Source organism: Diplotaxodon limnothrissa, linkage group LG8 (assembly GCF_057381915.1).
Source record: "Diplotaxodon limnothrissa isolate DT_005_m linkage group LG8, D_limnothrissa_male_GT1.1, whole genome shotgun sequence".
NCBI lineage: Eukaryota > Metazoa > Chordata > Actinopteri > Cichliformes > Cichlidae > Diplotaxodon > Diplotaxodon limnothrissa.
In genome coordinates this window covers 28,091,099-28,115,022 of record NC_140603.1, presented here as the reverse complement: position 1 = coordinate 28,115,022, position 23,924 = coordinate 28,091,099, and the positions used below count along the sequence as shown (strand labels likewise).

At 40.2% G+C, this 23,924-nt stretch overlaps 1 protein-coding gene across 1 annotated transcript in view; it reads right to left on the bottom strand.

Annotated features, from left to right (window-relative positions):
* Nucleotides 1-23,924, bottom strand: part of LOC146627098 (rho GTPase-activating protein 44-like) — a 92,369-nt gene that overhangs the window by 15,390 nt on the left and 53,055 nt on the right. The window contains exons 2-13 of the mRNA XM_085361047.1: nucleotides 17,599-17,638; nucleotides 16,867-16,986; nucleotides 15,135-15,211; nucleotides 14,370-14,481; nucleotides 13,692-13,768; nucleotides 11,590-11,707; nucleotides 10,575-10,643; nucleotides 10,407-10,488; nucleotides 8,898-9,025; nucleotides 6,620-6,731; nucleotides 4,166-4,247; nucleotides 3,988-4,068 (exon numbers count right to left, since the gene is read on the bottom strand). Coding sequence (XP_085217173.1) covers nucleotides 3,988-4,068; nucleotides 4,166-4,247; nucleotides 6,620-6,731; nucleotides 8,898-9,025; nucleotides 10,407-10,488; nucleotides 10,575-10,643; nucleotides 11,590-11,707; nucleotides 13,692-13,768; nucleotides 14,370-14,481; nucleotides 15,135-15,211; nucleotides 16,867-16,986; nucleotides 17,599-17,638 — 1,098 coding nt within the window. The remainder of the gene's footprint in view (nucleotides 1-3,987; nucleotides 4,069-4,165; nucleotides 4,248-6,619; nucleotides 6,732-8,897; nucleotides 9,026-10,406; nucleotides 10,489-10,574; nucleotides 10,644-11,589; nucleotides 11,708-13,691; nucleotides 13,769-14,369; nucleotides 14,482-15,134; nucleotides 15,212-16,866; nucleotides 16,987-17,598; nucleotides 17,639-23,924) is intronic.

Sequence of the window (23,924 nt, the reverse complement as noted above, 5' to 3'; positions counted from 1 at the left end):
TTTACACTCTGCCCAACACGGATATATGATGAACGAAGGGTGTGCGCCTGTGGACTCACCCTGACCACCTGTTTCAGGTAACGTGCTAACACGGCTAACGCTAGCGTCACCGCATGTTAGTGAAGAGTTAGGGGCGTGGCTGTTTTGACTGATTGGTGCTACTTGGTTGTAGTGATGGGATTTCCGACTCTTTTTAGAGAACCGATTCTTTCGGCTCGACTCACTAAAAAGAGCCGGCTCTTCAGGTTGTTTTGCTGCTTTAATTCATTTATATATGTTTATATATAAATATATACGGTGGCCCCTAGAGACAAAGCACGTACAAACTCCAAAACACATTTCTAGCGTTAACTGAACTTCCAAAACAGAGCTACCTAGAGCACTTAAATTACACAATTGAAAGCATACGTGTATTGTTTGTGTATTTATGCACAAGCATTCATATATACTCAAATAATTAAAAAAAAAATATGTTCATTTACCTGTTACTACCAAACACCAAATCCGGTAGTTGGTACTTCCTGGCTTGTGTAGCCACTAGGTAACAAAAGCTCAACACTGCCCCTAGCATCCTGGAGCACTTCTGTTGTGTTTGTACATGTTTTGGAGTTTGTACGTGCTTTGTCTGTAGGGGCCACCGTAAATATTTATTCACTCCACATAAAATGTAAAATGTAATAAATAAATCATATAATACAAAAACCAATTATTTACATTTCAACTTTTAACTATTTAAATTTTCAGCTTTTTCCTTTTAAACAAATTTAAACACTAAACACTGCAAACCACAACACAATTAAATATAAATATGAAAAAATATAAAAACAAAAAGAAGATGCACATTCTCTTTCATATGGGCCTGCATCAATAAACTTTCTGAATCCTTTATCATCTGTAACTGAAAATAGTTGTGGATGATTACTATACCTTTTTAATATGACGTTGTTGTCCCTGGCTCCCTCCCGCTCTGTTCCTGTGCTACTGAGTGTAACTATTGCCCCTCCCCCCTCTTCCCAGCGCAAAGCACAAGGCTCGCGTGCGGAGTGAAGCGGAAAAAAAGTGCGAGAGAGAGGGCGAGAGAAAGAAAGGAAAAAAAACAAAACACGACTCCCAATAAGGAGCCGGCTCGCGTCGTTCACTTCAAAGAGTGGGCTTTAAGAGCCGTTTCATTTGCGACTGACACATCACTACCTGGTTGTGATACAGGCAGCTGGAGCCAACTGAGATGTGCTAACCCCACCTCTCCTTCAACTTTGTAAGCTGGACCTCGTTTTGATGCCTTTTGGAGCACCTTAAAGAGTTTCTGTGCGGGTTTCAGTTTTGGTGTATTAGCATTATATTAGCCTATATACATGTTTCTGCGCATTTATGGATACAGCTGTATCCTGCATGCTGGCATTTGCTGATAAGTTAGCAGTCCACGCTCTCTTCCAAAATATGATCACTTCTGGCTCAAAAAAACATAATGATGGCTACATCCATCCCAATATGTTCCGGTCAGTTTCAAACAGCAGATACTGTAGTGTTACAGCTGCAGTCTGAATGATAACTGCGTGCCTGCTGAATGCACGAACCACACTGAGTCAAAGCTTATTATTGCAGCCAACCATTTCTGTGTCTGATGTTTTCAGAAATGGATGGGCTGGTGGATGTCTGTAGCTGAGCTGAATGACTCATCCAGAGCTGAACATCAGGCCGCTCATCACGGCAAACAGCAATCATCTGGACAGGCCTGACAGGTCTCTTCAGAGGAGCACCATCTAAAAATACGACGCATTTGTGCGATTCGATGATGATGCTGACAAGTGCCGCTGCACCTCACTCTCCTCATTTCTGTACCATCACTTCCTCTCTTCCCTTTCTCTGTCAGGCCTTTCCACTTTCTTCTTTTGATCAGGAGACAAGCCTTTCAGCATTCTGCATTTAATCCAGCAGCCAACACCTGGGATGCAACGCCTCTTTCTCCACACTGTTTCATAAAGGTCAGAGTTTCTCTTTTCTGGCAGGTGGTGATAAGTAGCGCACAATGAATCAGCCTCCTGAAAGCTGGAAATAATTTTTCAGCTTTCAGGAAGCAAACAGATACCAAGAAGTGACTGAAAATGAAAGAAGAAAAATCCTCGAGAATCAATAGAGGTAAAGCGATATAGCTACGAGTTATTATCTCCCGACTCCACAGCTACCCTCTGATCTACAGAATGGTATTATCTGTATTGTTTTTGGTTCACGCTCAAGTTTCTGAGGAACATTATTCCAGTGTCAAAATAAATAAATATTGTTGCCAATAGTGAAGTGATAGAAGGAGGCCTAATCACAGATTGTTGGTTTAATAGTCTGGCTGCCACCATCTCGGCTTTCATTAATCTGAACCTGACCTTATTTGAACCAGTACTAAAGCTGGCTAGTTCAGGTAGACAGTGATATTAAAATAGATGCTAATCACGGCTAAAAAACAGGTGTGAAACAAAAACCTTTGCATCTCCTCTGAACAGTTGACTCCTGTCAGTGTTATTTAGAAGAGAAATAAGCATATTTCACAGCCTGCTACAAAAATATATTTGGTTTTGCCTCTTTTGCCACAAGCGTACTGAGGATGTATGTCATATATCTCTAGTTTAGAAACTACAGTGCCCCCACTTCACACACTCGCGCTACGTTCCCATATCACGTTTTTTCGATTTCTCTGTAATCTAACAATACAGTTTGTTAAATCTTATCACTGTGTCCACTTGAGTCTGCTTGTGGGTTCACTCCCATTTACTGGCCACTGTGACAGTAAACTAGGTCTGGTCAAAGAAGAGTATAGTCTAGTGTACTCTAGTTTAGTCTAAACAAAATGCTCCCAACCTGTTATCCTCAATAGTGCATAACTTAAAGCCTTAAAACAGCAGTAAAAGAAATGTGTTACTGGCGGCAAAGACACTTATTTCTGCTCTAAATTTGGGCATTTTGAGGGGATTGATCTTAGACTGTACCAAAAAGATGGGCTTAGCCTCTGTGATACATTGTGGAAGTGTTTGGTCACCATGATGGTGATTTGGAGCCAGATGTGACCATATTTTGACAATAAGTTGCACTTCTAAATTATCAATAACTAGCTTTTTTATGCAAACTGCAATCATACTCATAAAATCTACATAAATATGTGCAACACATAAACACACATACCTGCTAATTAGCCTAAATCACATAAATATACTGGAATTTCAGTAACTATATGTGAGTCACAAATGTCTTGGATGGTCTATTCTTCACAACAAGTCAAACAGTTTGTTGGATAATAAAAAAAGGCATAAACCAACTGTAAAAGTCCAGTTCATTGACTAATTAGCAGCCATGAGGCTCAGGAGAAAACAACTGGCAACAACTCCTCACCAATTAAAACCACTGAGCTGCCCTCATACAGTTTTTATAACTGAGGGAAACTGTGCCCTGAGACCACAGCTGATTGTAAACATATTCCTGCTTTAAAGTTGGGCATTTTAACATGAGAGTCTGTGGGGACTGACTGCCTTTTGGCATTTGCCTCAAGTGGCCATTAGAGGAACTGCAGTTGTTGGCGCTGGCTTATTTTGCAAAGCAATTTTGATTTAGGTTTTTCTAAAGATTTCTCTTTGAACTTATTTTACACACTACAGATGCAACAGAAACACTCAGGGACAGTCAGCAAAGATACAGGTGACAGACTGGGGACTCAATGATATGAACATTTTGGCCCAGCTATTTCTGACCATCAGGTCACTTTGTCATGTCTTTGGTGGTTTCCTTCAGTTAAATGAACTCCTCTTTATAGGCAGAGCCAGCCAGTCTTATATGCAGTTATATAAGGAGGTAAGGCGGAAAATAGACCTGATTCCTTCGATATGCAGTTAAAAAAACCAAAATGAGACTGACTGGGATGTTTCAGCTGGTTAACCAGATTATTTGGCCAATATATGAAAAAAGAGAGAACCAGGAGGGGAGTGAAACATGGAAACGCTGACTCACTTAAAGTTGGTGTTGTTGGCTGAAGGGAGTTTCTCACACGCATTGAACAGAGCCTGCAGGCGCTTGTCTTGATCTTGAATGCTGCAGGACAACATGAAAGATTGGTTGTAAAACAACAGTAGGTCGAAGAAATGTCTTTAACACGAAGATGGCAACATTGGTCTGAGATGATACACACTTTGAGGCTTGGATCCAGTCATTGTAGAGTTCAAAGGTCATTAATGGTTCAGGGAGCTCGCGCAGGTAGGACTTCAAAGCACCTGGAGAGAGCACAGCAAGAACCATGGTAAATACATGTCTGCACCCGTGTATTTCAGCACATAGAAGCAACCGTAGAAGGAAAGAAAGAAAGGGAGAAAGATGGAAACAAAACAAGAAAATAGAGAAGCAAAGAGAAAAAGCGGGAAAGAAAGTAAAAGGAAGCAAGTAAGGAAAGAAGATCGCAAACAGGCAAGGAAGGAAATGAAGAAAGTAAAGACGTTTATCAAGAAATAAACAAACCACCAAACAAAGAAATAGAAACAAAGATGATAAACGTTTTGAAGCAACCATCTGCTCCATGATTAGTGCTTCAGCGTGGACTCTGTCTGATCCAGCCGAGCCCAGATCTGATCGTATGTACTGCATGAGAGTGAGTGTAATTTCCTGCAGCTCACTGCACAATGGCATTAGATTTCAGATTAAATCACTTTATATAGGAGCACATCTTATGTGATGTGTATATATTCAAATTCCAGGCTGAAAGGCCTTCCTTGCCAGCAGTCTCCATTACTCTGGTCCCCATGACAAAAAGCCAGAGGGATTTTCCATAATTACAAACACAAGTATGTTTATTCAGAACAGAAAATCAAAATCAAATGATTGTTTTCATGACTAGAAAAAGTTTATGTGCCTGTGAAAAGTCTGTCTGTGCACGGTTTGTCCCATCAAGTGCTCAGAAATGAGTCCCACTGGTCTACGCAGCTATCCTGTAAAACTACACAAATCCACATCGAGCTTCCGTCTGACCAGAACTGAGTTTTCCTTTACTGATGAGGAAGGACACAGCTGACCGGGTTTCACTGCGACGTGTCGTCTTCTCTCTTTGGCCTGCCGCTTCCATTCCCCAGAGGGATGGACGACAAACAGCTGTGTATACATATGCATATACATATAGGTGGTGCACTGATGGTGCAAAATAAATACCTGCAGTTACACTGAACCAGGGCTTCCACCTCCTCCTCCACAGTGGGACGAATTAAATTTGCTGGTGGAGCTGACCCAGTTTAATATGGGACCATTAAAGGGGAATAGAGCGCAGAATAGGACATTTTCTCCACATGCTCCGGTGAGCTGTGAGTTAAATTGAGATTTAATGCTGCATTATTCTGCACTGGTTGAAAATGACTCTTTTTTTCTGACTTTCATACTCGGCTGAGAAATTAAAATCTTCACTGTGCATCAGAGAGGTTTTCAGTTTGTTTGTAAAAGCAAAGATTTAATAGTTTGGTCATGAAACAATTAAGACACATTTTCCAACAGTAGTACGACAGCTAGGCGAACAAACACAGGACTTAAATGATCTGGCTTATATACAAAAAATAAAAAACTGCGTTTTTGCTACAATATTCTGTTGCAAAAAAACAACCCAAAAACACAAGGACATCCGTAAAGTACGGCGGTTTCCTCAGCAAAGAAAACCAAAGAAGCCACTGAACATAAAACAAATGTTTTTGAAAACACACTGACAAATAATTTACTACAAATGCTGCAGATGATTATAACTGAGAGCCTCGTCATTTTAGAAATAAAAGAAAGATTACTAGCGAGACACCTCTCTGTGCTGAAAGGATGCTTACCATTAAGTTTTATTTTTCGATAGAAAAACAGCCGGTGTGATAATTTTAAGAAAAATGCACTTGTTTTTAAGATAAAAATATTTTCCACAGCTTGTAAAAAGCTTTTCATTTGGAGATGTATGGTTTTCATCTGACAACAGCAATATGCTGCTGCAGTAAAAAAAAAAAGATCAATAACAGCATCATAAAAGCTTGAAAGCTTTTCTTTCTTTTGTAGTTTGTCACAGTGCAGCTTTAAAAGCGAATACGTGACAGAAACAAAAAGACGTTTTTTGTTGCATCCTCTCCAGAAGATGAAGAATCTGTCTGACACTAATCCCAGTTATATTTGGAATTTATCACTGGGCATTTCTTGGATAGTTTATTGAAAGTGGAAGAAAAACACTTTGCTTTGTCTGCAGACACGCGAGCAGTGACCACAGAAGCAAAGTGAATCCTAATCGAGCCTAAAGTTCCTGTGTCACACCAGCAAAATAACCTTTAAGAGGAAATTTACTGCAAACAGCAGCAGGAGAAACAAAGACAGGCAGCAGAAGGGATTAAAAATGTTTCTTTGATGCGAGCAGCCTGATTATGATTATATTCATTCATTGACAACAGGAGGGTAGCTCAGCATAAGGAAAATAACAGAAATGTACAGAAACTAGACTCGAACAAGCCAACGGGGGCCAACTCATAAATCTACCCCTGTGAGGCAAATTTCAAGGGATTATCAGTTGTCATGGGAACACATGATGTACAACCAGGAGGCAGGGAGGAGGTCTAGGTATGTGGCAGTGTTGTTGATAGCTCACCTGCGATGGCGTGTGGGTCTGCGGAGTATTCTTGCACGTCTAAAACCCCGCAGTCCAGAGACGCCTTCAGCTTTTTGAGTTTGGAGGCCGAGGGAGCGATTCTGAACAAACCCTGAGACACAGAAACGAAGCCAAGGTCACTTAACTCCAACAGCAGGAGAATTACACAGGCTGAATTTATTTTGTGTTACAAATGCCTGATTCTCTTAGTAGCAGAAGAGTGTAAAATGCTACATTAAAAGTCCAGCTTTCAGAATTAAAGGTGTCATTTCCCATTTCATCCATCCATCTATGCTCTACTTCTTATCTGAGTCACAGGGCAGCACTCTGAGCAGTAAAGGCTTCTTCCATTTGATACTGACACCCTCCTAAAACACCCTGGTGTGGGGTGGTTGACCCATAGTTTTGAGTTTTGGGCTTCTAAGTTCTGTTCTGTAGTCACTTCATGTTGTTTCTTAGTTGTCGTGTTTTTCTGTTTTGTTCCAGTTATCTATGTTAGTCCTCCGTTCAGTTTACTCTGCCTCCCTGCTGTTCCTCGTGTATTGTTAAGTATTCGTCTGTTCCTCTGTTTAGTTATTTCCTGTTTTATTTTGGTAGCCTTTGTCTTGTGCATTGGTATTTTGTTGTGCTTTTCCTGTCTAGTTTACCTGATTTGTTGCAGCTGGGCTCCCTGGTATTTCCCATCTCCCTAATTACCTGGTGTGTTTTTAATGTTACCCTCTCTGATGGTTGTGTCTCCTTGCCTTGTGTTCACTGAGTTTTTGCGTGGTTTGAATTTCCTGCTCTGCATGTAATTTGGCTTTCCCTGTATTGTAAAACACCAGGATTAAGGATGCATTTTGAATTCATTTCTGGATTTGTGAGTGCATTTGGGTCCAAATCCTGGCTGCTACACAACCAAACCTTGTGCTGGGGCTGCTGCGAGGTCTTCTGAAGCTTAGACATGTTTGAAAGACCTTGTCGAGAAGGTGTCCAGGAGGCATATTAGGAAGTTACCTGAATCATCTCAGCTGGTTCCTTTCAATGCTCCTGACCCTAATCTCTAAGGCAGGTTTGAAATGTATGTGTACACACAGGCTTTACCCCTAACACCTGATATGTAATTAATGGGTTACCTGTAGAATTTTTGAGTCACGTTTTCACTTTGTTTCTAGTAGTTTTAATGAAAAGTTAAACTTTTCAACCAAATCACGTCATGTCATAGTCAGGAAGTGACGTGGTTGCTTGTGCAGTTTGCCATCAAAACGAAGGAGAAATTGATCGTAGTGATATGTGATCACCTCGCTGTACAGGAACAAATATCGTAACCTGCAGCTAGCATGGCTCAGTTAGTTTGTCTTGTGAGTGAGTGATTGTCTGTATCACTTTATTCTCACTTTACTCTTTTCTTTCACCCTCACCATCCAGCAGGTCACAGCACATATTTAACCCTCCATGAGCCTGGTACTGCTGGAGGTCTCTTCCAGTTAAAAGTGGGTTCTTCCTTCCCACTTTTGCCAAGTGCTGCTCATTAGGGGATAATTTGACCCTTGGGATTCTCTCTGTAATACTCTATTTACCTTACTATAACAAACACCTTGAGGCAGCTATTGTTGTTAGTTAAATAGCCCTAATCATCTGGCATGTGTGAGTACTGCCCAAGTGAGAGCCCAGACATCCTTAGCACCCTTACAAAGCCAGCCTCTGCAGTTTCTCTTGTTTTTTTGAGTCACCCACCCACAGTTTATGGTCATAGATGAGAACAGGAATGGATATTGACCGGTAAATCCACAGTTTTGCTTTCATGCTCAGCTCGTTGTTCACAACAGCAGATGGATACAATTTCTGCTGCACCAATCCATCTGTCAGTCTCCTGCTCCACTCTCCCTCACAAGACACTGAGATCCACTTGGTGCAGCAGCACTCGGAGTGGGTGCTACATCCTTTTCCAGCTGAGAGAACCATATACTTGGACTTGGCGGCGTTAAACCTTGTTCCAGCTGCTTCATGTTGGGTTTCATAAAGCCAACAGCAACACAAATTCTGCAAAAAGCCGATCCTGTAACCACTGAATCAGTTGCTTTTCAGACATATGACATTACTCAATTATACCTATGGATGTATTAATGTGTGAGCATTAGTTTAATGTTCCAGCTGATTATTCGTTTCAGGCTTGGCCCCCGATTAGATTTCCCTCTGGTAATTAAGACTGACTTCATCTCTGCGGTGACCTCTGCAACATTTCACACCCATAAATGTGTTTCTTGTGTGTCGTGTGAAAAGCGACCGGTTTGTTTACCTCCTCCTGCATGCCACACTCCAGCAGCATGGTCACACAGGCCTCAATGGGAAAGGCAATATCTCTCCCGCTGAGCGCTAAGTGCTCCTCTAATGGCTTCCCGTAACACGGTTTCTCCACCCAGGTCTCTGTGAAAACACACACACACACACACACACTTACAGTTATTCACACACAAATGCCCAGATCATTCTGCAGCAGCTCTGCTTTTATGATCTTATGACTGCAGCGATTCAGAGTTTATCAAATAATTTTTTTCCAGACTGCAAAGCGATGCCAAAACAAATGCAAGGTTTTCACTATATGCAATAGTTTCCAACCATACCATTACAGAGTTATACTGTGAATGCCGTAGTTAACAGAGACAACAGTTATTTGACATATTTTACTGGTAAAATGACAAACTGCGCTAACAAAAACACATTCATGGATAACATGACTCAATCACTCGGTCATCCACTCTATCAATATATAAAGATTTAATATGATGTTGCAGAAAACAACACAGAGTTTCACACACAATTACTGTAATCACATTACATTTTCCTGTTATGTAGTAATCAAGTGCATTACAGTACTAATTTAAGTTATTAAACTACACCTGATAGTCACAATTATGTTGTTGCTTGAGTTTTACAAGTTCTTTTCCCTCCATTGAGTCGTTTAAAACCAGACTTATTTTACCTTTGATTCTCTCTGATTTGCTCATTTCGTCTCCTGTGACTTTTCAGCCACGACTGTATATGTTTAGCACCTACTAACACGTAGTTGACTTATTTCTTATCTGTTCTGTGTTTTGTGGAGCAAATTTAACAACAGAAACTACTCTGCTCAAAATAAGTTAGGGAACACTTCATCATCGCATTACAACACAAAGCCAGTTACACTTCAGGGACACCAATCTGTCCACTTAGGAAGAATAAACCACTGTGGACCCATTTCCGCTGCTTTGGTGCAAATCAAAGTGACAGCAGGAAAATTTTCCCTCTTTATCCCTCCTGGCTGATTTTTGTCTAGTTTTTGCTTTTTGTTAGTTTCTTGTCTCTATGTCTAGGGCTTTTATTGTGAAAGGAAACACATGCATATCATCAAATCAGGTTTCTGCTCCAGATTGGACATTTTGGTTTCTATTAAAGCAAAACACTGTAAAGTGTATCATCAGAAATGTAACAATTAACAATTAAATGTAACAATTTAAAAAAATTTAAATTCTTCATGTTTAGTGGTATATGTGAAGTGAATGGGGCGACACTACAACTTCCATCAGGCATGAAATAACTTCAGTTAATGTTATAAAGAAATTCTCAGCAGCGTCAAACCAGAAAACACAATGTAGGTAAATGGGTGATAAAAGCACTTGAAAGGATAAAGCACCACTTTCATTTGTACAGCCCGACACATTGTGTTTACCCATTGTCGCTGTAATATGGACTACAGCAGAGGCAAATGTAAGCAGTTAGAGAGAAAGAATAACAAAATAAGACTGCAGCATGTTGGTCTGAGACTCACCCTGATGAGCTTTGATCTGAGGCAGAACACTCTGAAGCAGCTCTAATGACTTTCTGTGGTACTCTGCCTGGACTTCTATCAGCTAGACAGAGACAGACAGAAAAAGGCAATCTGTAGAGTGTGTTTCTTTTTCTTTTTTGTCTGTTTTAGAGACGTGAGTGCACTTACTGTCTGGAAGTAGCTTGCATAGTCAATTTCTTTGGCCACAAAACTGTACATGTCTGCTGATAACTGATCCTGAAAACACATTTTGAAACATAGAACGCATGAAAAACAAAAAGAGACACAAGGCATGTAACAGTCTGAAAAATGTGTTTTTGTAGTTCAAACTTTTGTCTATTTAGAGCAGGTGTATTATTATTATTATCATTTGATATACTGTCACATTAAAGAGTCCTTAGAAAGCATGGCAACTCAATTAATGTAGCTGAGAAAGAGCCATTATTAATGCCATTAGATACACTGATACAAATCAAAATATATGCTTCAAAAAGTGTTTAAAATAATTATTAATATAATCAAAGTACTCTCATATTTTTGGGAATACCTAAACCCAGAACTTCACACTAATTTATGGCTACTTGAAGCCAGCTAATAGCTAAAAGTGCTCATATCTGTATGTATAGAAGTTAGGTTAAAAAAAACTCTCCTCTTTCTTCTATTTGCTCAAAGTTTGAAAAATTTTGTTCTATATTCTTCTGCTGAAAGTGGAAAGTTTGTCTGTTCTCACCTCATATCAGATTCAGTTACACACATTTGTGCAGCGTTAGAATACCAATCAGGTAAAGCGCCAAACTGTGCTGAGCCAAAAAAGCCCAAAAACTCTATTTTGGTTTTGTAATTTCATAAATGACAAATTTCACAAAACTTTTGCCTTTCTTGTCTACGAGAGATAACATATCATGGCTGACTAGGATGCCTATAATGACGCGAGTCATTGCTTATTGTAGTAATTACACATGATTTCCTTGTTTCCTGTATATTGTGCACATAATAGGTCAAACGGTCCGTTAAAAGGATGTATATGCACATGCAGGATGTGGAAGCTTGAACACTCTTGGAAGCAAGAATGGGCTATTTCAGGACATTTATAAATATCCTTGTAGGTTCACTTTACAAAAACATCAACAAAAAAAAGATGACAACAATCTACTTGATACATATAACAACAGTGATCACTGACTCGACAGATCTCCATGCGGTTGGCTGCCTCCTCCATCTCTTCCCTGAGGTGGTCGGCCTTGGCTCCTGTTGGCTGCAGGTTGCTGGACAGTCCAGAAGATTTGGTAGACTGAGTGTACCTGTGAGCAGAAGGTAGGTTTCAGTAAGAAGTGAATTTGAGTCACAAAAGTAGTCAGGATTTTTTTAGGGCAGCATGTTAAACTGTTAGAAGGCATTTTTCTTTGCCTTTAGCAGATCTAGACTTTTGTTCCCGAGTGAGAAAAGCGTTGACAGCGAGACCTGACAGCTACTTTAACAAAGTGACTCACATAAACAAATCAAACTGTTGAAGGCAATGGATTAAGTCTGTGGCTGACAAAATACTAACACTTGTCTTTCTATATACCCTCATTTATTCAGCTTAAGCTGTTTTGTCTTTTAAGTATTGCTCTCAGACTCTCCTCTTCCCCCTCCATCCATCTGTCTGTCAGTGTAGATAATGTGTAGAACTGCCAGAGGAGCTCAGCACACGGCAGCATAATGGGAAAAATTGCTTTAGATTTGGGTCACTAAAGAACTGGCCGGCATGTCACTGCTCAAAATGGCAGTGAATCAGCTGAAAGAAACTGTGGCAATTGCACGTTTCAAACAGGATCAGGCACTACTGACTTTATTCTGCATCAGCTAGACACCATTAAAAGTTAAATTTACCTGAAAGTTAACTGAAGTTAAGAAATAGCTGCATAAAAACCCTCAAAGTTACAAAGCCAGTGCAGCTGTGAGACATCAGACCGATCCTCTGCAGAGTAAAACGGATTATGTGGTGAGTTATTAATGCATGTGTATATATTAAAGCTGGATGCAATCGATTGGTTTAAGAGGCCACGTTTGCGAAGCCTCGAACAGCTGCCACCTTAGCTTTTTGAAACCAAACATCACGCGCAAGAAACCGCGGGACAGTCCATGCTCATATCGTGGACATACCTTGCTTTACTGCCTTTCTGGACACTAATGGGGACCATAATTTAAAAACTGAAAATGATGTTGTTCTTATTAAGACAGTAGTGTCAAAATGCATCAAGAGCCCAGAAGATCATCGAAGTACATGGAGGACATTTACAACACACGCCGCCTCAGCAAAGCCACCAGTATCTGTGTGAACCCCACACGTGCATCACACATCTGAACCCCTCCTCGCGAACACCCAGAGACATACGAGCGCTTAATGAGCCCATCATGTTTGGACTATCTCACTGCAGCCGATAAAGCTCACAATCACAGCCTCATCTTCAACAATTTACACTAATGAGCTATATTGGCAGATATTTTATATTTTTTTTAAATTTTAATTAGTTTACCAAGTTTCTAAGGAGAAGTTGCTTTTGTATCTCATTGGACTGTAAATAAAGGAATTATTTAAATCCATAAACTAATCAGGAAAACAATTCCTGAGTCACAGATCAAGGGAGTCTATGGTTGCTTTCCCGTAGACTTCTATACAACAAATGTCTTTTTGTGACCAGGGGAGTCGCCCCCTGCTGACTATTAGAAAGACTGCAGGAAGCTACATCCGTTCTCTAATTTTATAATCTGATATAAAGCACTCCTATGTCAACACAGCCATAAAATCAGGCTTAGAAAGCCTCTATCCAATTTTGTCCTCTAGCATTTAGTTCTAGTCAAAAATAATAAACAGCACCCTCAAAATAAAAGTCCGCTTCTACAGCAGCTCAGGAAGTAAAGGTTTCATTTCAGTGTTTGAGCCTATTGCTCTAAACACCTTCACACTGATACACAATCTGTTTAGCAGGAAGTGTGAGGAGGAATCAGCCAGTGGTCTGTGGTATTTGAAGCACGAGTGTAACAGCTACAGACATCAGTATGAAGGTCCACACTGAGTGTGTTCGTTACAGAAAAAAAGGACAGTCTGGTTTAAAGTGAGGTTTTCACACACGGGCAGCAGTCTGCGGTGTGAGACAGACGGCGGCGTCACGGTGTGCAACAAAATCCCAGTGACATTCAGTGGGAAGCTGCACAGCCAGTCCATTCACAGCTGATGGAGTTTCTCCGATAACAGCCAAGCCTCTCTCTCACACACACTCACACACAGAGAAACACACTCACCGTGTGCGTGCAGAATCCATGTCCAGGACCAGCTTCGCTAAATGTTTCCTTTGTTTCTGGATATTTGGGATTTCCACCTGAGAGGACAGAGCAGAGATTTTCCTTCAGTCTGCTGTGTTAGTGTGAAAGAGGACAACAAACAGCCTCAGTATTGTGAGGCTTTGCACCTGTAGCAGCAGAATCAGTCTGGGCAGCACTTTCTCATTCTCATGGAGATTAGCTTACTGGCTAATTTGCAGAGCAATAAGTAGAGTTCATCAGAGAAGTCCCGTGTTTGGGGACTGGAGGCAGGAAGCTCCAATCTTCTTGCTATCAGTTTCTAACTTTTTATCACTTCAAAGTATTTTATTCATAGATACAGGGCACCTTAATGAGCAAAACTACACAACAGTCCTGTCATGCTGAAACAGCTCATACCTCGTGTGAATTACTTGTCGCCCCCTTTCCTTCTTTTCTATTTTTCTATTAAAAAAATAATGAAAAATAAACCATTTTTATAATGTTTTTCTGCCCTGTTGAATTTCAGATGCTCTATAATCATATCACAATTATATTTCCACTTTTTCTTACCAGGACGCATTTTGGACTCCTTTTCTAATCAGATGCTTGCTGTTACTGCTGTTAATGTGACTGGAGCTCATTTATTAAACAGTTAGTCGCACGGCATTGTTTCTGTACCTCTGCGAGCTCGTACAAGGGTTCGGTCACGTCCCTCTCGATGGTGAGCTCGAACAAGATGAGCTCCTGAGCGAGCTTTTCCTGCGTGTCGCCGCAGAGCTTCAGCATCTTTCTGCAACAGGAAATATCACAGCGGATTCACCGAGTGCAACATACGCAGGTCAGTCAGTGTTACAGCTCGCTTCCTGGTTTGTAATATTGAGGTTTCTCTTGAATCACTGTGAAAAACTCATTTCTTTATAGTTTGCTTCTATAATATCTGTAGTTGGACACTGGCTGCTTTTTCACTCATGCTCAGTACAGTTCTTGTACCTAACCATTTTCAAATTGTTGTTTTAAGTCACTTAAAGTGACTCATGACTCAATCAAGCAATAAAAATGCAACTCAGACATTAAACCAGTGTTGTATCTGCACATAATAAACAATTATTAACTAGCAAAGAACCTTGTTTGTTGCAAAAGCACATAATTTCTTCCCATTTCTTTAGTTGAAGCCGTCTGACAGGCATAAAATACTATTTTTGCACCAACGAGGTGACTTCTAAAGAATGTCATTATATATCATTACAGATATTATTATTATACTCGGGATGTGAAAAGCAAATCAGTTCTGGGTCATAAAAATGTTCCTCTCTGCATCAGCCTTTCCAAAGAAAATGTTTCCAATCTCATCGATGATCAACAATAATGTAAATTACTGTGTGTGTGTGTGTGTGTGTGTGTGTGTGTGTGTGTGTGTGTGTGTGTGTGTGCGCGTGTGTTTACCCTAGCAGAGACTCGTCTCCGAGCACAGCTGCCCCCTCCACCATACATTGTGCTAGCGTTGCGAGCGGAAGCTTTTTCTGCACAGAAACACAAACAGTCGATGAATCAGCTGCAGTTCATAAATAAAACCACAAACACAGAGAAAACATCATAAAAGCATACGAAGATTATAAATTATCTTTAATATAAGTACCAGAAGTTAAAACACGTGCTCATGTCACATCAGTTCATCACTTTTTCAAACTTGTATTTTATTTTTAATTAATGAATTTTAAAAAAGCTTATTTTTCTCTCTTTTTTTCCTTGGCCTTCTCACGAGTTACTGTCTTGGTTCCATCTTAAAACATCTTCATCTCAGGCTCCTCTAAGCTTTAGGATGAAAACATTTTTAATCCAGTGAAGGATTAAAAAGATTAACTTTCCACAACACAAATGGCACATTATTGTGCAGCACTTGAATATTTTGTCACTCAGTCTCTTGGTTTGCAGGAAAATATTTTCTCTGTCTGTTTTTTTAAACATTTACTGGAGGATGAAACATGCTTTCCAATATCGTTGCTAATCACCTGTCAGTGTCCTTCTGTCCTCTCTGAAAGTCTTAAAATTTAATTTGTCATTAGGAAAACCTTTAGTCTGAGTTGTTATGAAATTACTGAGAGCACAATGAAGAAAAACTGGATAGGTAGAAAATGATTCATTTTCATTCTATTCCATTAAAATATAACAATAAATATTAAGTTGTGGCTGCTGCTGATTAGCATGCAATGTTTTTAAAACAAATCAATAAGACAAATGAAGAGCAGCAGCATGCTCTGACTGTAGAAATAAAGCGTAAAACATGCCCAGAGGGCAGATAAGTCTGCTGTTTACACCAATCCTGGAACATTTTACTTTGTATACTAAGATTTAACCGCATAAACTTCACTGCAGTATAACAACTATTGATCGATTTATTCAATTCATTTGAGCGTACACACAGGCCTCGATTTGCTTTTCTTGTGTTACTAACCATCGGTCACTAGTGGACATTCCAGACCCACGGTTGCCTAGGTAACCCTCTAACGCATTTACCAACTTGTCATATGTCCGTCAACAGTGTTCTTTGCTGTCACTGGTCAGTGATACCCAAATTCTTACCACCTCTCTGCCCTTTCATATACATAAATGTAAAGCCAGAGGCAGAGAGACCAGCAGCAAGACCACGACACAGAACAGAGCAGGCATGAATGACAGCAGATGTGCCACTGAATTAACCAGCATGAAAGGATGAGCTAGGTAGAAGGTGGAAGTGGGTTGCAAAGTGGCCTGCAGATAACCATTAAATGTATGCAGACTAAAGCTGCCTACAGAAGCTGCCCTACGTGAGATTCGTCAGTAGGATATGAAGAAAGGTGTCAAATGAGCAATCAGTTTCTTCTTCACGTTTCTTCTAAGTCCCGTCGTTGTTGGACTTTTGGATGAGTTATAAAAAGATTCACGTCTTCTCTGAGGATTGGACCTCCCAGTGATCGTTTATTGGTTAGGCAAATGTGTAAACCTACTCCATCATATTTATGGCTCCAACCTAACATGGCCAAAATACTAAGGCTGTAAAAAAAAATGTATATGGTTGTAGATCATGTGATTTGTACCTTGATCAGCACACAAGCCCACACTGGTACGGTACAGCTCAGCTAAAATACCAGATGACAGAAAAGGTTTTATCAGATTTGTAGTGTTTATTTTCTCTCACCGAGGGTGACCTGACAGACTTCTTGTCCACGTCCACGCCCTGCTGGCCCTGCAGACAGGCGGTCAGCTTCTTGTGTGTGCTGTGGGAAACCTGCTTCACCAGCTCCAGACGTTTCTCCACCTGAAACACACACAGAAGGGAAGGAAGACAGAAAAGTCAGGGCACAGGCCTCAGCCAGAACCATGCACACACTGTGAGCTCCTTCCACTAATGCACAGCTTGTGTCAGCTTCAGTTACAGACATGCACTCAAACCTCAACCCAGAACAGGGTTAGATTTAAAAATAGAAACTCCATCTTTCCATCAGAGCTTTTCCCCCAATAAAACAACATCATTCTCAGTTGGTGTGAATGACGCCGCACCATTACCTGTTGGGCTTCAATGCGTCTCATTTCATTATTAAACCAGCTGAGTGGAAGCGATGTGTCTGCCACTCAGAGCATCATTAATCTGATCAATTACAATATCGCACCCCAAATCAATCAGCGAGGACGTTTCGCTTTTTGTCTCGCAAAGAGGTTCAATTTCAGCGTTCGTTAATGTTGCCCGAAGGCAGTTCAGAAAGCCATTAAAAATAACAAAATATATAAAAAAAAAATTCATGCATGCTGAATATTTTGCTCCACTAATGATTTTTCTTGTGAGATTTTTCTTGTGAGAAGCAGTGACTATCGAGCCAAAGAGGAAAAGCATTCGCACAAACACACAGATTCGATGAAGACTCATTAGTACCTGCAGCAGATCTTCACTCAGCACTTCTGTTTTTTCAGCCCTGGAAGAAAAGAGAAGAGCGGCTGTTAGGATGACAGAGAGAGGGAAACGTTAAAATTACAGAACTTGTTATTGTGGGAACTTGGCAAGTAGCGCACAAACCACTCAATCACTGTAATTGCATCATTTGCTCGACTTCTGTGCAAGAAATATAAAATGCTGCAGCTGCCTGGAGCTAATCGTGTAAGAGGAATGTTTATTTTCACAGTTGCACAGGACTCACGCTGGTCTGGTTTAATTACAAAGTCTCAAGTTGGCAATGTGACAGAAAACAGAGACTGACTGACACTTACAACATTTTTAAACTCTTTGACTTATCTTCCAATTATTTTATGGGTTGGGAATTTTTCTATCCTAATAACTAAATAAACAAATCTAAAAACTATCAGAATCATCTGAAAACACACAAAAAAGCTTCTTTTAGTTCATGGAAAACGTCCAAAAACTCTGCTCCAAAAATGAGTCAGTCTCCATAGACTCTCCCAACTTTACAGCCAAATAAACATGTTTATAGCCTGCTGCAAAGAAACGTTTTGGTCTCTATAGCTAAAGCTCCAGTCAGATAGTTAGCAACCAGTTGGCAACTGCCGGGCAACCACTGGTAGCTGTGAAAACCTCATCCACAGGGGCCTAAAGACCAGTCAGTCCCCTGATGATAAGCAGCTGCTAGGAAAAAATGTGTGTCCCCCCAACCAGTTGGTGAGAGCTTGTTTGCTGTCAGTAGGTGAGATTAGTTCCCAAGAGGTTCTGCCCCAAAAGCCTCTTTAGAGTTGCTTTGGTTGCAACTGGTTGCCACCGTCCCCTGTAGTTTGTATGGAAGACACCAACTTATCTCCAACTAAAAAAAAAAGTGCAACAAATTCATCCTCAAAGTAAAACTGGCATCTTTTGCAGCATGTTGCTCTCTGAGATAAGACACAGCTTTTATTTTGCAGGTGAGCAGTCTCGCCTTCCGGTCTGTAGCAACCAAAACAATAACAAGGAGATATTTGATGCAGCAACCTTTTTTGTGACTGATCTCATTTACAGTAGCAACAGCCAGCAACCTCCATCAACCGCTCGCCAGCAGTTTCACTTTCGTGTAACTCCACAGGGTGACATTATTTAACTCACAATTTCAGTGTGTATTTAGTTCCAAAACTATATTTTTTAGCGGGGCTTCTGCTTTGACTGATAAGTGGATGCTGAGTCAGGTAACCAGAGCCTATAGCTGTCTGCTAGGCCTCACCTCTGTCAGTTTAAACCACTGAATGTGACCTTTCAACCACATTTGTGCTGTTTGTTATTATTATTTAATACGTTTCTGTCTTGGTGATGCACCCATACAGCTTTTCGATTCAGCTTGCTTGCGTTAGCTGATAACTTAGCACTCCTCTATCTGGATCAACAAATATGCAATAAAATATTATAAAGACACTACGGTGGTGACTCAACAGAAGAAACTACCGGGAACTTCTAGTGACAACAAGAGAAATAACCCTTTACAGAGGCAAAGTGGGCAGTTCCTGATATTCTCAACCGTAGAGTGCAGGACTGAAGTGACTGATATTTGAAGGGGATCTAGACAACTGCACACCTGGCATGGCCATCAGCCACCAGCCAGCTATGAAGCAACAATTACAGTGTATGTGTGCCAGGGCTTAAGAGTCAAGTCACAAACCGAAATGCCAATGTTACCATAGAAACATGCTCCCAGTGGCAATGCAGTGTTACTGATATTAACTTTGTGTACTGTTGATTATGTTCAGTGAAGATGAAAGGATGTAAGGAGCAGAGGTAGTGAAGGTGGATGAGTTTAAATACCTGGTGTCAACCATTCAAAACAGTTCAAAGAAGAGATGAAGAAGAGAGTGTAGGCTGACAAAGACAGGATACTGGATTAATTTTACATTTCCAGAACTAAGTATGAAAGTATTACCCCAATAAAAATTTATTAAAAAATGTTAATGTTGCCTCTTTCAGAGTCAGACTTTCAGTTAGTGTGCATCAAAGTAGTAAACATATGTATACATATAAGAATGTTTCTTATTTATCTTTTCTTATTGTCAATAAATCCCACATTGACAAGAAGAAAGAATCGCCTCCTCAAGCTGACAATGGTTCATACTGAAGACGCAAGCCTTTAAAAACAACCCACAAATATATCATTTCATTTTCCAGAAAAAAAAGAGCTTAGTAGCCCTAAAACAGCTGCTCTCCGCAGGTTTCAGCAAATGTTTCTCAAACAAGAAGAAATGGAGCTTTTGTTGGAGACTATTATCTGCATCGCATTAATGTACACATGGTACTCTAGTGAGTTTTTCAGGCAGCAGGATGGTGTGTTTGTGAGATTGAACCATTATAAACCAGTGTATGTGTTCATGATAATGAAGAAACATGTCACCCAGTGCAACACTGATGTGTTTTTAATAGTTTCTGCACAACAATGAAGCTCGATAGCACGCAGGAATAAAAACTCTCAAGCTTTAAATGTGCAGACAACACATGGGTGTTGTTGTTATTCATGGGTGTTGTTGATATCAGGCTTTAACTAATGATGAATGATTTTAATCATACCAACGATGTAGCATTTAGAAAAACATATTCTACTCCATTATTTGATCACCAGTTCCTTCAGGAAGCCAAAGCGCCATGCACTGAAATAACACTAACAGACTGCAGCACTGCCTTCAGCAGCAGTTGAACAGCTGATGGAGATCAGTGTGGATATTTCGGATGCTAAGATGACCTGTAGGTTAATAACAAAGACAGCCTCTGGAGGAAAACGTTGCCTGGAGTGTCAGAAAGCCTTTAGACAATAGATCTGATAAGATGCATAACAACAAGCTGCAAATTTAAAATAAGGCAAAACCTGCAATTACTGGTCTTATTTCACCTGGCTAACGTTTGCAGAGATATTTATCTATTGGCATCTTCTTTTAACGCTAATAAGGAAGTTTTATGCATTTTTTAATTGTCCATTTCTTGAAAGTCTCTTAACATTTATGTCTATCTGCTGGTTTAGCATTGCTTACTCCTGCTTTAAAATCACGGGGGTCAGACAAAGACATCTGTGTCCAGTAAAGATGCACAAACCTACCCGTTTGAATTTCAAAATCAATCCTGAGATAAAAGACATGAAGGTTACAGTAAGTTTTTTCCCCCCACATAAGTATTTCATTATTTTTTGACAGTTCGAATGCGTTACTGTTAAATTTCCTCTGATGGCTGTTGCAGTATTCCTCTATTGTTGTTCATAAGCAAACACAAAAAGTCCGAGTGTATAAATAGCCAAAATGCTCATTTTTTGTTGCTTGTAAAACTAAACAATGATGAGAAATAGATCCAGCAGTTAAAGATGAACCACAGCATCCTCACCGCCGTACAGGTTCTTTCTTGGGTTACCTTTCCTTCTCTCGCTCTCTCTCTTGCACATTTCCCCCTGACAACCAGTTAGTTTAACAAAGTTCAGAGAACAGTTAAAACAAATCACAATGCAGATACTCGGAGCTGTAAATAGAACAGATGCAGGCAGATGAGTGGATATAAAAACAGAACCAACAGCATTGAAACTACACACACACAGCTACAGCAGACATTTCTTCACTCTGTCTGCTGCGATTCAGCCTCACTCACACGTCGATTATACATCAGGCATCAGTTTCCTAAAAGCATCTTAAGACGGTCTTTAGAGTGCTGTAATGCTCAGAGAGAAAATATGTTTGGGAGCTCTGGTTTCAGACTGAACTGCTGCAGACAGAAATGATTGTAACTTGAGGAAAAAATCAGAGTACAGCAATGAACCGAGGAACGACTGAGTGGCTTATCTGTCACTTATGAGTAGCAAAGTGCAATTTGGTGGGACCAGCTTAGCAAGTGGTTTCAGGTATCAGATCACCATGTGTCTTAATGGATATTTTCACGTGTATTTAACACTGTGCACTTGTGATCTGATAACCACGGATGCACTTGGAAACCAACTGTAAACCGGGCCAAGATAAAAAGACTAACTCTGTACCTTGTTAAAGTTTTTGTTCTGCTGAATTTTATCAGCCCTGATGTTACGCTCTGCTCTGAACAGCCTTTAGCAACTGTTTCAGTTTGTATTCAAAATATCAGTAGCAACACTGATAAACAGGTAAGTGTGAATCACCTGCGGTGCACTTCCTTCACCCCCGCAGACAGAGAAACCTGTTATTAAACAGGCAGATTAGGTTTTACAAGGTCACCTCCAGAGCCTGGAGTCTTAACTACAAGACTAATTCATTTATTTTACAAGGTCATTACCTTAATGCCTGATGTATCATATTTGACAAGTTGAGTTTTGTGAATTTGACATCAGTGTCACAAAAATTAAAATTCAATGTACTGAATGTAAATAGTTGGAACGTACTTACAGACCAGATTTGTGTGACTAAGGTCTTAAATAAAAATATTATTTACAGTTTTCCTTCACAGCAGATTAAAACTGTGTCAAAAGCATCCGTGAATAAAACTTTAAATAAAGCCAACTCTGTCTAAATGCTGGATTAGCAGAAACTCTTTGATGAATAGATGAAAATATGTTATTTTCAGTGTAACTAATATAATATATAAGTTAACACATTCAGCAGCCCTTTGCTTTCTGACCGAGAACACGCACCAGACCAGTCACACCTACCTTACCTGCCTTTCTGAGCAGCACAGACACATGTTCCCCTCTAAATGTACCTACTGCCACATACAGCTATACATTTCACTCAAATTTAGCTCAAATTCAAAATAAAAAATAAAACACAGAGTGAGCCTGCTGTGGCCCAGTGGACTTACACAACAATTCTTTTTCTGCTCGACCTCTTAGTCTTGCCAGAAATCTGCAGCTTTCTCCTCCACATCCCCCCTGCTCACAGAAAGGAGATCACCTGTTTTCAAGCAGGAGTTCTGTGACCACAAAGAGCAGAGAGGAGGTGGCGAAAGTGGGAGGAAGAGAGGGAGGGGAAGGGCGGCGTAAAGAATGAGACCTGACTATCTGGTCCTTTCACTCACTCATCGTCACCAGCCTCTGCTTTATGTTCCCCTCTGTGAACAGATTGGACTTTCAAATATGTACACATTATGTGTTTATGACTGAACAGACACACATCTCTTTCTCCCCAAAAGCCAACATTTTACATTTTGTAATATATTTAAATTCCAAGGGTGTCCTAATAGTTTTTCAGCCCTCAGTACTGAGTAAAAAGACCCATGCTCTGCTTGTATAAGCTGCGCTCTCAGATTCGTACCAGTGGAAACAAATTTATTTTTTCAAAGAATGGGCCATGGAATTTTCCACTGCCAATAAAGTCCAGTTTATCTAGCCTTAAGTGTTAGATTTAATCCTAAAATGTGAGTTGTAGCTTTCACTGTGAGGTGTTATCATGTTGCTTTTTTCACTCTAAAACTAAACATTCAGTTTGAGTCCAGATGAAATATTAAATTAAGTACTTCACTTTTCAGTTCAGCACATGGAAACTCGTTATTCTTGTGAAAACATGAATAAAGTTTTCTGTTCTGAAGATGATTCAGACCGTGTGGAGTGGTAGAGGAGATCCCAAATGCAGAGATGTGAAAGCAGACTGAGTGGAACTGAAAATAAACCCTTTATTGACTGGTTTCAAATTCTACAAGAGGCAAAACATAAAGTCCAACAAGGAAATACTGAAAACTACAAACATCTGAAATATAAAGCAAGAAACTACACAGGGGCAAGTCGGAGCAGCCACTCTCACAAAAGACAAGGGGAGGCAGTGACTATATATACACTGAAGGGCAATCAGAGAGACAGCTAGGGAGACTGAGACGGCTGAACTAAATCACAGAAGATGAGACCAGGGAAGAAAAACTTAAAACAAAGCACAAAGAACACTACGTTTCAAAATAAAGCAGGAAGTGTGATAAGTAAACTGGGAAAATACAGACACATGAATGAATTTGACACAAGAGGATGAAACAGTGAGGAAATAATTTAAGAGGAATAAACACCAAGAGTCAAGACTATGACAAGAGCAGTTCTGTGAGGCTGTACTTAAATAAAGTAGCACTATTAAGCTTACCCTTATCATGCTAACATGCTCACAGTGACAGTGCTAATATATCTTATGTTTAGCAGGTATAATATTTATCTTGTTCCATCAATTACTATGTTAGGATGCTAACATTTGAGCCACAAGATGTAATCTCTCCAGTGTGTCCTGGGTGCACCCTGGGACCTCGTCCCAGCAGAACATGCCCAGACACAGGAGGACACAGGATGTCTGAATGTTTCACCTCAGCTGGCTCCTTTTTATGCA